The sequence below is a fragment of the Odontesthes bonariensis genome, chromosome 20, assembly GCF_027942865.1.
Source record: "Odontesthes bonariensis isolate fOdoBon6 chromosome 20, fOdoBon6.hap1, whole genome shotgun sequence".
NCBI classification, from domain to species: domain Eukaryota; kingdom Metazoa; phylum Chordata; class Actinopteri; order Atheriniformes; family Atherinopsidae; genus Odontesthes; species Odontesthes bonariensis.
The window spans coordinates 1,785,663-1,801,103 of record NC_134525.1 but is presented as its reverse complement, the minus strand read 5'-3'; the positions used below and the strand labels follow the sequence as shown (position 1 = coordinate 1,801,103).

Here is a 15,441-nt window from a genome sequence, read left to right as displayed (position 1 = left end):
TAGCAACCGGGACAAACGGAAGCGAGGCACGGTTACTATAACAACCACAAACAATACTGTCAGCCCTTTTTTTTCTATGATAAAGAACCCCACCCCCCCAACAACACAGCAGAAACACCAGGGAACATCAGGCAGCACCACAGAACAGCAAGGCAAGACAATTCAATTCATTCTTATTTATATAGCGCCAAAAAGAACAAATGTCATCTCAAAGCACTTAGATAATAAAGTCCAATTCAAGCCAATGTCAATGTGACATGTTTAAATAAAAATAAATAGATAAATAAATAAAAAATAAGAAAAAGAAAGAAAGGAATGCGGAAGTCACGGAGCCGCAGAGAGTTCCAAATGTTGTGATGACATATGAACATTTTTGCCTCAAATATAATCTGATCATCAATCGAAACTTCTTTGTATCCATAGTAAAAGCCATCCCTAAACCCACTTTAATTTTAATTCAAGGGATTGTTTCCAACTCCACTCACATTGCTCCTAATGTTCCACTTCTTCTAGTTGGAAATTGTCATGTTAAGGCTATTTTAACTTATCTAGACGGTTGCCTGTTTTTAAATTCATTTAAATGATTTTATTTGTTTCTCTTTATATTCTTTTATGTATTTTTAATGCTTCTTCCACTCCCTGCTGCAATGCTTTTATTTTATGTAAAGCACTTTGAACTGTTTGTACATGAAATGTGCCATATAAATAAATTTGATTTGATTTGATTTGATTTTGATTAAGATTCCTAATAAAACTATTATAAAGATGTTTGATGACATCACGCACCCTTTATTGTCATTCCGTAACTCCATTTAACAAATTTTCTCCAAAGAAGACATATATTCATTGCGTTCTAAATATTTAAAATTCCCCATTAATCCCAAAGTAAAAGAAATTCACTTTAAAATCCTAAATGGTGCATATCCATCCGGAGAGCTGCTGAGACGGAGGTTTGGCTGTGAGTCGGATGGATGTGTGTTTTGTGGAGAGGATGAAACTTCTGATCACTTGTTTTTTCATTGTATGTTTTCAACATTCTGGATTGATTTACATGACTGGCTGCACACGGGGATCCGTCTCCAACCCTTCTCCCTAAAATACTTTATTTATGCTGTTATTATGGTTAATAGTGAATGGGACTTTCTGCTCAATAACATATTATTATTCGGAAAATATTTCCTACATAAATGTAAATATATGAATGTAAAACCCAGATTTTTTTATTTCATAAAGATTTTCTTTCCTTTACCAAAGCCCTTAATATTATAAAAAGTAAAAATGCTCCTTTAAAATGTATATAAGATGATGTGAGCCGTGTATTTTGTACACGATTTAATAAAAAAGTTCAAAATGTAACCGAGGGTCGTCCTGACTTTATTTACTGAAGAAAACAAAAGAACCATACGTGGCGTTCAACATTGGCTGGCTCCTTTAACCTTTAATCCTCACCTTCACTTCCAGGTCAACCACAGAACCACTTCCTGTCTGGCTTATAAAATAAAGGTCTTAACATTAATACAGGATGTTACGTTTCCCTGTTCAAAAATGCTTCTATCCAGGGCTCATAAAAATACTTTATGGAGAGTCTGATACTTACCAGCTGTGCAAAGGAGTTTTAGGAAACGATAAGAAATATGTAGTGACTGATAAGCACCAGCTGTGTCGGGGGTCTCGGGCTAAATGAGGACATTTTCAGAACGACACACTCCCCAGTTAAGGCTCGTGTATACTTTGCAGCAGTGTGTCGCAGTGAGCTTGTCGCAGACACGACGCAGTTATTTTTGATTTATGCATACTTTTGAAGCGCTGAATGCGCTATGTTAATCCCACGCCACAACGCAAGAGGGACAATCATGAACAAGCTAGGATTGTGGGTGTTACGGTTACGGAGGTCATTCAACAACAATGGCGACTGGACGATTGCGCACTTTGATTGAGATGCAGCTGATCGATCTAGAAATAGAAGAAATATTGCTACTACTGGAGCTGGCAGAGAGGCGAAAGAAGCATCACGGTTAGCACGGTTAGCGTCACCATTAGCCGGTTAGCAAACCGGAAATACACATAGTGTAGAGCGGATGTAGAGTTGACTAATCAGAGGCCTCCTTTCTCTCCTCCCTGCGGCGATGTCTGCGGCACTGTCTGCGGTGAGTTACAATTTTGGGGAGGTGCACCATAGTGTCTGCGTAAGGGGGGGGCATGTCTGCGTTAACTGCGACACACACGCAGACGACCTGGTTTCCGACCATAAATCAGCCTTTAGTGTGTCCAGAGGAGGCTCAATAGATACGCACACTCCGTATCCGGGCTTTGGGCCTATTGATGGGAAACATGCAACATTTTCAAGGTCACCAACATAGGCAGATTCTACTTAATGAAAAGCTCAGCCACAGTAAGTCAGAGATTCTGGGAGATTTGGGGATGAAGGATCCTCTCCAGATTGATGCATCATTCTGTCATTCTGATACGGACCTGGCTGACAATAAAAGTTTCTGAGTTCCACCAAGTCTGAAACATCATTATTTAGAAATAACGGATTCCAAATCTTCTGCTGTTTAATTTTGGGTCCCTTCAGATTCCTCTGAGAGTTCCCCTCGCCTCGGTGTCAGCGCCCCCAGCTGGCTAACCAGCTAAATGACAGGTTTCCAGCTCAATGACAGCTGCTAAATGTTGGTATCGGTTGCTGTCGGTGTTCAAACTGTTTGATAGTTACCTTGATGTGATACAACTCAATGACCGAGAGCTGCGCGGTGATAAATGTCCTTAAATATCCGTTAAAGACTCCGTGTCTGCAGCTCGATGATGTTGTTTTCATGAATCAGGCGTTTCAGAAGGTGATGAAGAGGTCTCACTCTGACTTATTTTCACGATCCGAGGAACGGAAGCTTGTCTGAACCAGGTGGAACCGTCAATATAAAGACATCCTTCTACAAATACACCATCTTTGCTTCAAGACGGTGCCTTACGAGGGTCAAAAGTCACGCGGGTCCTCATTGAAAGAGATATGGCGCAGAGAAGGAACGAATGACAAGAAATAATGTAAAATTTAAATTATTTATGAATATAAAAAGACAGTTATTCAAAGATGATGAAATAAAAAGAAAATTGAAAAGAATAAAATGTAATATAATGAAATCAAATTTCTGAAAATAAAAGACAACCTGATGCAGGGATAGAACAAAGAAATAAAAATCATGACCAGAAAAAGGAATGAAATGAAAACAAATCAAAGGGAAATAAACAGAAATGTATTCAAATGAAGACGATCTGACAACAAAATATTAAAATGCATCAACTTAAAAATCATCAAATAGTCAGACTAAATAAAGATAAACACAAATAAAAAGGACAAAAATGGTGCTATCCAGTAAAAAACTTCTGCTATCATTGTATGGATGTATTTACAGTAGATGTTATCATTAATATTGTTTTTAAATGTCATGGTGAGACTGTTTAGACTTAAGACAAAAAGGTTTTTTCCAAAAACTATTTAATTAGTATTCTATGACAAATTGAACAAGAAATAAAAACAGAAAACAAACTCCTTGCCTCTATCAAGGTGAACTTAATTCATGTTAAATACTGTCAACTTCAACTTCAACGAAAATAAAAGAAAATCTGATGCTGAGAAACCTTCAGGTAACATTGTTGAGCTACTGACACCTAGTGGTCAGAGCTGGAGATAGCAGTCATCTCACTGGAACTCCAAACTGCATCTGTATACATTGTGTAATACGACCGTTCTGCTGGGAAGAAGTCAGAAATGCTTCTTCCTACATTAATAAAACCATTTCTGTTCATCCAGCAAAGCTTCCAGATACTAGTAGAAACAGTTTTTAACAGTTTTTTCCTCACAGATTCTTGTTATTGTGGCACATTACAACTTTCAGAGGAAATGAATTGTGAACTGTGGCTTTTAAAGTTTGAAGTTTGGCCCAGAAGAGGCTCTCTCTGTCCGTTCAGACGCAGCGAGTGCGTTGAAGCCATTTCATGTTGGAAATTATTCCTGCTCTTGGTGACCCTGCTGATGTTTAGACAGAGCAGATGCTGAGACGAACACTGCAGCACACCGGTAACAGTGGAACAGTTCATATTCAGGGTGGGAGGGCTTCTGAGCAGCGGACCGACTGGTGTCGCGGCCGAGCTGCTCCTCAGTGTGAACACGCTCATGAAGCGTGCGCTGACCTGCTGATGGGAAGCTTTTCTCACAGTGTCCACAGCTGAAGGATTTCTGTCTGCGCTGGATGGTTTGCTGTCTTCTGAGGTCCGCTGCAGTGGTGAATGATGAGCCACCCTGCTGACAGCAGTCCTGTTCACCACTGGGACGGTGCCCACAGGGCTCAGAACTGGCTCCATCTGAGCCGCTCTGCTTCTGAAACAACAAAGACACAAAGACAGGGAAGGTCAGGGTGTCCTGCTGCTTTTTACAATGAACACACCGGCTCTGAACTCAACCAATACCAAAGAAGAAGACAGACATCTGCCAATGTTGTAGGAAACTGAAAGCTAAGAGTTTGATTTCAGTCTAATATCTTGAGGTTAAAATTAGAAGTTGGGAGCTTTCAGTTAGAAAACAGATCACAGTTTGATGCCTGATGAAGTCAAATTCCTTCTTAGCACAAAGAACAAATACTTTCCACAATTTTTCTGAGGAAATGTCCTGATTTCTGCACTTTGTGCTGTGTTTACTTTACTGATTTAGCTAAATGAAAACAAACTGTGGTGCTTCTGCTCTGTTAGTGCCAATAATTTGGCATCGAAATCCTAAACCAAACCAAACAAGCAAACAAAGACCGCTTGAAGAGGCGTTTTAGTCGAGATCGAGATATGAAAGCAGCACGGTCCAAAGACGTCCAGGAGTTTAGAAACATCTCTAGGATGCGCTGGGATGCATCATCAGTGATCTTCCTGGGGTCATAGTTAGCTCCGACATGATCACCCGCTTGGTGGCGTCTGAGTGAATAAGCAAGTCTGTCTGTCTCGTCTTGTCTGGATGATGTGTTCAGGGACCTTTAACTGTTTTCCAAGGTCCACTTTCAGCTGCCAATCTGAGGCTGTGGACAGCCAACATGCATTTGTTTGCGGGCAGGATGGGGGCTTCTCTCCAGCCCTAAGAAAGGGGATGGGATTCTTCCTGGGGCGGTGTCTGCTAGAGAGAATAACTGAGGTGACTGCTTCTGCAACTGCCTTCAGCACCTGGGCCATTTGTTTGTGGGCAGGAATGGGGCAAACATACAGAACAGATTCTTTATTTTAGACGTCAGTCAGTTCTAAACCCAGGAGCTGTGTTGCTCATTAGAGGTCAGCATAGGCATCAGAACCACATATTATCTTGATTTGTGTCCGTCCAGTTGCTGGATGTGGTCACTGAGTCCATTTGTAGTGCCATCAACAACAGGAAACTCTTCAAACCATCATCACACCAGATAACATTCATTAGAACAGGAGAACATCCCAGCTCCTGGCAGAATACTCAAGCAGATGCGGGTGGACCTGGGGAACCAGCTCAGATTTACTAAAGACATCAGAGAAAAGTCTTAGACTGAACGTTATGCTTTTTACAAAAACATCGAAACAGGTGGTCCTGGAGGATGGGGTTTAACTTGAAAGACCCAAACCCTGTATGACCCAAGGTACTATCACTGATGATGCATACAATTGTATCAAGAGATGCACGTTACAACCATGATAACCTTTCTTCAGCAGAAAAAAGGAGGCGCTCCAGTACAAGAAGTCCAGCGATCACAAAGTTTAACAACCTTCCATGTAAGTGAGGCCCAGGAGAAAGGGGAGGGCGCAGAAGGCAGTGGGCCATTCAGAGTCAAGACTATAGCCTCACTCGGACAGAGCAGTTCTAAGAACGGTCCACCTCGAATTTCGTTCTAATAACTGCCCTTCCCCAGGGAAACTGTTTAATTTTGCATTCGCACATGAGTCGGGACCCTGATAGGGACTGATGCGACACAGCCATCTGCGACAGCGTCGTATTACTTTAGCGCCACATTCAACAACAAAACAAAACCAACGAAAAGTAAGGAGAGAAGAAAAAAACATTTCCAAGAAGCTAACGTGGAGAGCGGGGAGGCCACCGTGTTCATGGTCTGCATGACGGTGATATTAATCATGGACAATCACATCGGGCGTCTAACATGGAGGCTGGAAGAGCTCACAGAGAGAGTCAGGAGACGAAGGATGGAGCGCAGGCCATACTTCTTGGTTTCATGAAGGAAGGAGAGCAGAGCGCCGCAGACAAAGGAGACCACGTGGAGGTTTAATTTATTAAACGCACGCAGGTTGTGTCCGTGTCGTATGAGGAAACATTTCAGCCTGACAACATGACAAGGGGCGGAGCTACCGACCACCAAAAACCTCCGTCAGATGTGTTCCTATGGAACCCAGAACAGTCCCAGCTGAGGAGAAGGAGCTAAAATGGTTACAGGAACTGAGGGCCGTGGTCCCTAGTTCCTGTATGTTCGAATGCGGGAAAAAACAGCCCCGTTCCTGAAAAGGTTATAGGAACTGTAAAAGGTTCCTACAGTGGGAATGCGCCTAATGTCCCTGAGTGCAGGTAGGATCTGTAGCAATTGGTTGTAAAGGGTTGGATAGAATTCAGAAAAAAGAAAAAAGTTAAATAAAAAGACAGAGAGAGGTGGGATGTGGTCCAGAATATACAAGAGCTCTGGTTAACTCCTGGACCCGTTTGTTCTGTGACCCGACCTCGGATAAGCGGATGAAAATGTATGGATGGTTTGGATTGGCTATTTATGCTCCCTAACAGATTAATTAGTGGTTTTATTTAGACTACACAGCTGTTTGGTCCCAGCATGTTGAATTCTCTCCACCCAGTATCTGATAATGCTCTTCCTTTCACAATTAAACATGACCTTACTTATACTGTTGACTCCCTTTGGTTCTGATTTCACCGAACATTTAAATGACATTGAACACTTGTGACATGGCTGTTTAAGGAAAAACAACTCACTGAATATGTTAGGATTAAAAATCTGCAACATCGCTGTCCTTCTCCAATGGGAGCCTCTTGCCTACTTGCTCAGTTAAATCCTGAACTCATCAGGACATGGGAAAATAAGTGTTTGATGTACATACCTCACAGTGATTCTTCTTGGATCGTCTCTTTCTGCCGTGGCTTTGTTGGTGACTCTGAAAGCCACGAGGAGTCGTTAAATTTTCATCACACTGGGAATCGCTGCATGCTTGTGCTCCAATGCAGACAAGCTGATGTGTTTTTAAGGCAGAGAAGTAACCAAAGGACTTCCCACACTGTCCACAAATGAAAGGTTTAACTCCACTGTGGATACGTTGATGTGTCAATAAGGCACTTTTATGAGTAAAAGCCTTCCCAGACTGTCCACAAATGAAAGGTTTAAATCCACTGTGGATACGTTGATGTGTTATTAAGGCACTTTTCTGAGTAAAAGCCTTCCCAGACTGTCCACAACTGAAAGATTTAACTCCACTCTGGATATGTTGATGCATTATTAAGTCACTTTTATGAGTAAAAGCCTTCCCACACTGTCCACAAATGAAAGGTTTAACTCCACTGTGGAAATGTTGATGTTTCATTAAAATACTTTTATCAGTAAAAGCCTTCCCACACTGTCCACAACTGAAAGGTTTGACTCCACTGTGGATACGTTGATGTGTTATTAAGGCACTTTTATTAGTAAAAGCCTTCCCACACTGTCCACAACTTAAAGGTTTGACTCCACTGTGGATACGTTGATGTGTTATTAAGGCACTTTTATTAGTAAAAGCCTTCCCACACTGTCCACAACTGAAAGGTTTGATTCCACTGTGGATACGTTGATGTCTTGATAAGACACCTTTCTCATTAAAAGCCTTCCCACACTGGTCACAACTGAAAGGTTTAAATCCACTGTGGATACGTTGATGTGTTATTAAGTGATTTTTCTGAGTAAAAGCCTTCCCACACTGGTCACAACTGAAAGGTTTAACTCCACTGTGGATATGTTGATGTTTTGTTAAGGTGCTTTTACAAGTAAAAGCCTTCCCACACTGTCCACAACTGAAAGGTTTAACTCCACTGTGGCTATGTTGATGTGATATTAAGGCACTTTTATCAGTAAAAGCCTTCCCACACTGTCCACAACTGAAAGGTTTAACTCCACTGTGGATACGTTGATGTGTCATCAAGTGATTTTTCTGATTAAAAGCCTTCCCACACTGGTCACAACCGAAAGGTTTAACTCCACTGTGGATACGTTGATGTCTTGTTAAGGTGCTTTTACGAGTGAAATCCTTCCCACACTGTCCACAAATAAAAGGTTTAACTCCACTGTGGATACGTTGATGTCTTGTTAAGGTAATTTTACGAGTGAAAGCCATCGCACACTGTCCACAACTGAAAGGTTTAACTCCACTGTGGATAAGTTGATGTCTTATTAAGGCACTTTTCTGAGTAAAAGCCTTCCCACACTGTCCACAACTGAAAGGTTTAACTCCACTGTGGATAGTTTGATGTTTTGTTAAGGCACTTTTATTAGTAAAAGCCTTCCCACATTGTCCACAAATGAAAGGTTTAACTCCACTGTGGATATGTTGATGTGTTATTAAGGCACTTTTACGAGTGAAAGCCTTCCCACACTGTCCACAAATGAAAGGTTTCTCTCTGTTTGCTTTTGTTGACAGAGCTTCATCATTATCCTGAAGGGAATTAGGCTCCACTGTGTTTGGGCTTTTAAACTCCTAAAGAGACAAAAAAAAAGAGACCATGAAGAACAAAGTTTATATGTATTTAGCACCTCAATAACATGAGCCAACTCCTTCTCACTGCTATTAGAAATAAACACCTCTGTAATAACAGATCTATGACAAAAAATGACTGAAATTGACCAGACAAACATGGAAATATCCTGAGTCCATATATCTTTGGTAATATCTTTATATAGATTATTATCTGATCCTGTAACAGAGTCAAACTGAATACTGAATGGATTTGTAGTTACACAGTGGGATCCTGCACATATCTCCATTCAGATCTGCCATCAGGAGGACTCTGATGGACACTACAACACTGAGGCAGGTAAACAACCTGTTAAATATTGATAACTGAAGATCATCCGATCAGAAACAGGGATATCAGAGCATCATGGGTTCATCCTCAACTCCGAAACCTAAACATTCTCCCTCTTCAGAGGTCTGTAGCACTAACACAGGTGACCGATATGTAATCCACCAGAATACATTTTTGGGAACCATATCATAATGAAACCGTCTCACCTCTTCTGAAGAAGCCATTTTCCATCTGTTGTGGTTGAGTTGAGGAAACAAAATGTCTGCCAACGTTCCTCCTTCGTCATCTGTTAATCCCACCGAGCACCTGTAGCATCAGATATTCATTAGCCCCCATCATTGTTTCATGTTCATCAGCCAAAACAATATGTTTGACAAAGACAGTTTGGGAGAGGACCTTTAAGTTCAAGATCCTTTGGGACAGATAAGATAAAGTGAAAAAGCACACTCTCCTTATTTTAAGGATAAAGTACATAAATCCATTACATTCCACTCAGTGGAGGTCAGGTTGTGGAGGGAACATGTCCAGTTGGGACCTCATATATTATCAAATGACCAGTCCACTCCCTTTATTGAGCTGTTAGCGTTCCCCTGATAGACACGCAGTTCTCCACTATGCTGTTTATAATTTATTAATTACTGTACACTAGCACTGATAACGTGGAGGTGCGTCGCTTACTTAAAAAAGATCCGGGTTACTGTAATTTTGAATTTTTGTCGTAAAGTGGGTGTTACTGACGTCCTCGTCGTGCTACTACCACAGACAGCCCACAGACCTGCTGCCTATTTATTCATTCGGCTAAAATTCAAAATTAGTAACCCAGATTTTTTTAAGTAAGCGACGCATCTCCACATTATCAGTGCTAGTGTACAGTAATTAATAAATTATAAACAGCATAGTTTGGGCCTGTATAACGTTGCCCATAGGAAACCGTTTTATGGCCGAATATCTCAAGAGAGCAGCCAGACGCCTCTCGAATATCTTCGGAACAGCTCCAAATTACCAACAACAAGCAGGGGTGAGTAGAACATCATGTTATAATGTGAAATCAAGGGCCCAATGTCAAAAAACCGGTCTTATCCTTTAAGATCTACTGGTGAAACTAGGGTATCTGAGAAAGAGGTTTCATAGGCGTCGCTTTTGGGGATCAAAGGTCAAAGAAGCAGCAAATAAACAAAGTTAGTCCTTAGAATCATAAAAGTCCTCTTTCTGAACCGTAACAACACAACAATCTCGTGTCAAATTAACTTTGAAAAAAGTTATACATTATACATTGAACTAGTCAGACCCTGAAGAAGAAAGAGATCCTAAGTGTGTCCATTGAAGCACAGTATTTCATAACAAACAAACAAAGGGTAACACAATACACTTAAAAGTCCTATAACAATATTCTAAGTACTATATCAGACTATAATGGTGAGAACACACCTATTGAAATTTCAACTTCTGCAGGCTCATCAGCTATTATGTAAATAATCTTTCTCTTTGGCCCCTTTTGGTCGGTAAGGTTCTGAGCAGCAGCATCACTGATGACAGTGCTACAGGGGCATTGTTTTCTTCTCCACTTTCCTCCTTGTGGAGTAGTTAGCGGTAACCTTCTCGTAGCAGCGACACCTCTGTGACGGGGAAAACTGCAACTACTGGCGCATCGACTCGCGCGACTATAAATGGCCAGAACGAAACCGTGACGTCATCAACACCGCTCACGCGAGCCATCGCGGCAACCATGCATGAAGCTTTACGCTGTGGGGGGTTCCAGCAAGATGGCGGCGTAAGCGGTACCAAGTTATCGAGCTATCAGCACCAAACTTATGCAAAGTTTTTTTTGACCGTTTATCTTTTGTTAAAACTGCTAGCACACTCCACTAGAGACCTTATACAGATCATTGTAGTGCAAAACTAAGGCTAACTCAATCAGAATGTCGAACAAAATCAGTTAAAAGCGACATCCAGCAAGGAGGCTAAGGCTAGCTTCGCAGCTAGTGACCATGACCATGAAAACAGCATGGAGAGCAACCTACAGACGCTCTGTGATGTAACAGTCACAGTGCCGTGTGGATTAAGAGTTTTTCAAACTTTGACAAAACCAACATTCCTGTGGGGGATGTTTACGTATGTGGATATAAACCAGATCTTCATTTTCTTTCCACAAAGGAAAAAGAGACAGAAACTGCCTAATTTACGTTGATCTTCTACCCTCTTAAGAGCTTTTGGGGAGTCGAACTCACTCTTGGAAAAGTGGGAGACTTACTATCTTATCTAGACCATAACTCGAAAGTTGACACTTTAACACCCCTTTTCACCAGGAATCCGACCAGATGGCTACACATGAACTAAGAAGACTCACTTTTAGTCAAATCTTAAACTATATTAAATGTGTTTGATAACCGTGTACAATTTCTTTCAGGTTTCCCGCTTGATCACAAGACGCATATAGAGACAATTTGTACGATTCTGGCTTAAATATTGACAAAGAACTGATTTTGGTGGAAAATGCCCAACCTGCCTGATGGAACCACATTGCCCCCTAGTGGTCTGCAGTGTTGATTAGTTGAGAGGACTCAGTAAAATGGACAATTATGCAGCTAGTAACTTCTAACGATGTCCCTTCGGTATCTATTTGGTATTTGTTTAGTGTCCCCATTGTTAACACAGAAATTAGCATTGTGTAATTCAATATTCATATGTCACGATTTCATAGATATTCATCTGAATTTTGAAAGTCATAATTGTCTTTATCATGTGTGTTATTTTGATGTCTTTATATTACAAGTCTATGTTATATCTTTAATCTGCATATCTTAACAAGATTTGGTGTTTTCAGAATCACCGAGACAAATGTTCTGAGATGGGAGTAATGGAGAAATAAGAGTTTTCTTTGTCTCATCCAGAAATCCCCCTAGCACAGATCACCTTACAGAGACATGCACACAGTTCAAGCATGTCATTGGCTGAAAAAGTAGTGTAAGCCCCGCCTCCGAGAGTCAAAACCCGGAACAGCGGAAAAACACAGCCTCTTTGCTCTTTGCTCTCTTGCCTTCTCCCCTTCTTGCGGCTCGTGTGCTCTGGCTCGCTTCAGGCGCCTGCGCTTGCCCTCTGGTGCTCTGGATCTTGTTCCAGAAGGGTTCCAACCCAGAGTTTCAGAAGAAGATTTGAGCAGAAAACAGCTGCTCATAGACTTTTAGAGATGATATAAGCAGAAGAGAAGAGCTCACCAGAGTTTGGGAGTTTTCCATAATCTCAGGAGAGAGCGGAAGGACGTGTGGATAACGATGCAGCGGACGACCGGAGGAGACCCTCCAGAACCCAGTGAGACCCCGGAGACGAAAAAGAAAGATCCGAACAAAGAAACAGATTGAAATACTCTGAAGATGCACGTTTTACGTGTTTGTGTTCGTCCCTCGCCATCCACGTCCTAACCAACCTGTTTCACGCCATCATCACCTTTTCTTACCAAGAAAGCCAACTCCAAGCAACCTTTTATTAATCTTCTGTGAACTTAAGTTCACTTCATCAGAGAAAGCAGCAACGGACCAACTCTGACACAACGATGGATTTGATCATCCCACAGTAAAGCCCTCGACACCATCGTCCCCGTTTCCCGGTGAAAGAAGCAACTGAGACGCTAAAAGGGTCAGCCACCACAGCCAGGAAGGCCCAGAGAGCGGAAGAGAAATCCCCTCGGACCCCGCGTGGCCGCTACCATTGGTCCGAACCGACTGAACAGAACTTCAGCACAGTAAGACCGACCCGTTTTCACCTTAAAGTGGGTTTGATGGATGTCTCGAGGCTTTCACAGAATGATAAATTAATCCGAAATGTCAGTACAGTATTTAGATTCAAATAGTCAGCCAACCCAAACTATTTGAATAAATCCAGTATTTTCCCATTCCCCATATTTTATTTTATATTCACTAAGTGTTTTATATAATCACCCATATTCAATGCATCTCCTGTTTGTTTAAAGGTTCATGTCTAAGATCATATCATTGTAATAAACAGCTCATATATCTATATATATGTTATAATCACAGATTGTGTCGTATGCTTTCTTTACGTAATGTCTGTCCAACCAAACGAGAACTTCACGAAAGTAGCGAGATATGAGACTGAATATTAATTGAATATTAATTTAACACCAGGATCGTAAGATTTCGAACAGTTTTCCGACCGGACTGTGACTTAAAATTAAGTCAAAACCTAGGTTGGTGGTGCCCCTAAATTCGAGGTAAGGTTTATTTGAGACTGTAAGAACATCTCATAAATCCTTATATTTAATAGGTATATAAATACCCGGTAACGCTACATATTTTTGGTGCGCCGTGCGAGGCGTTTTACGGTAGACTGACTTACGTGAAGGAAAGCATAAACATGATATTGGCTGGTTCATTATCTGTGTGTGAGCAATGCAAGCAGTGGCTGTGTCTGTCTTTATAAACTTAGAATGACTAAAAGCACTTTATCAGAGTAATCGTGGACGCGTGATAACTCTCCAAATCCGTGGGTGCGCAATATTAATTGCACACCGCAGAAGAGCAGCCAGCTGTCGCTGGTCCCCCCAGAATAAAGATTGCATGCACAGCGTAAGAACGCTGAATTTAAAGGCCTGGCCGTAGTTGCGAGTTTCCAACACGGTTGATTTTATTTTTATGAGTATCACAAATTCAGCCGCGAGTCCCGGTGAATTTAGTCAACTCAGAGCCTCCTCAAACACAGGAGTTTTGATCTGCTGTAATCTTGCAGCCGGACATAAAAAAAGCATCAAGGTGCTATATTGAAACCCCATGAAGTGGGGGAGCGAGTTTAAACGTTGTTTAACGGAGCGTTGTGACGCCTAAAATAAAGTAATACAGATTACTTATTGAAAGTTAAAGCTGCTGAGCTTAACTGAATGAGTCAGAGCCGTCGCTCCTGATAAAATAAATGAATAAAATACACACGGTCACAAAACGTGATCGCATGAATGACTTAAACAGTCAATTGTTTTTGTATTATTAAATAAACGACCGGAACGCCGTGTCTGTTGAACCCAGTTGAAAGAAAAACTGAGGGTGTGTTTATTTTTAAAATGCTTACAAGCCCTAACTAAAATAATATACGGCAGTAGTGGACAGACCAATTTTGCTGCAGAAAAATTGAGTTGGTGACTCTATTCGTTGTTATTATCAAAGTTGGTGACTTTTAGAAGCATTCTGAACTGAGGCCGCCGTGTCAAGCATTGTGAATGTTGCAAAGCTGTGTTTAAAAAGTTTGTGAGCAAACCACAACATCGCTTGTGCACTGTCTGTGAGAGACGTTAACCCTTTCATTCCCCAGTTGAAATGAGGCAAATTCACTGGGTACTTGAAGGACTATTGGTGGGCGGTGCTAGAAATCGTCACCAGTGACGTCAACTCCTCACTCCCTTCTCTCAAACCCGCCCACTTGAAGCTTTTTGACATGTGAGCGCTCAGGATCACATTAAATAGGATCACGAAGGAAGCTGATCATTTTGCTTGGTACTAACGAATACCAGCTTTATTTGAATATTCTTTAATGCATTTGAATCAATTGTTTGACACAAACAATACCAACTTTGTTATTGGGAAACATTAATTGAAGCTAATTTATCTCAAATGTGTGTCTTTCACCAAATCAGATTACCTTAACAGGAACTGATTATAAGACACTAAGGCTTAAAGAAAACAACAGCCAAGAGCTTGTATGTTCCCTTTTGTGTTAGCATTAATGTTTTCCATCTTTTTACCATAACGGTTAATGATAAGCTTCTAAATTAAATGCATTTCTTCCAGTTTTGAGTAAAATAACACAATCGTGTTTATTTTAACATCCTTCCTTATTTGTTTCTCAAGTAAACAAATTCAAAGGGAAGAAATTAATTTCAGGAGAACAATCCTTATTCCCAACTACCTTCACATTAACCCAACTATTTTCCCTTGTTCCAAACTCAAACTTATTTTCAAGAAAGAACCCTTTCTGAGACAAGTGAAGACAAGATGATGGACTTAACAAAACAGTTGATACTGGGTTATGCCTTAAAGAAAAGATGCATTAAAACACCTGAAACAGAGCAAATCAGTGTAAAGCCATCGGCTGAGACAAAAGCTAAAAAGCCCAAAGAAGAATCTCTGACCAAAATGTTAAGTAGTCTAGCTGTGGTGTTCGTTAAACATGCACACCAAGTGATGGAACAAGCCGCTGACAAACTTAAAACTCGGTCACAGAAAAAGCCACAGTTTCAGGAGGAAACCAAATTCCTCCAACACCAACTTAAAGCCACTGAGAGGGCATCCAGCCAAGCTAATGCCCAAGTAACAGAGTTAACAACACAGGTTGAGAACTCAAACCAACAAATTATTCAACTCAATGAAAACAACAAAAAGCTT

General features: G+C 41.0%; 1 protein-coding gene across 1 annotated transcript; it reads right to left on the bottom strand.

The window, feature by feature from the left end:
- Positions 1–7,108: 7,108 nt before the first annotated feature.
- On the bottom strand, positions 7,109–9,014 carry LOC142370437 (uncharacterized). Its single transcript, XM_075453015.1, has 3 exons — positions 8,988–9,014; positions 7,266–8,727; positions 7,109–7,161 (listed from the first exon to the last, which is right to left on the bottom strand). The coding sequence occupies exons 1-3, from the start codon at positions 9,012–9,014 to the stop codon at positions 7,109–7,111; spliced, it is 1,542 nt and encodes a 513-aa protein (XP_075309130.1).
- Positions 9,015–15,441: the final 6,427 nt, after the last annotated feature.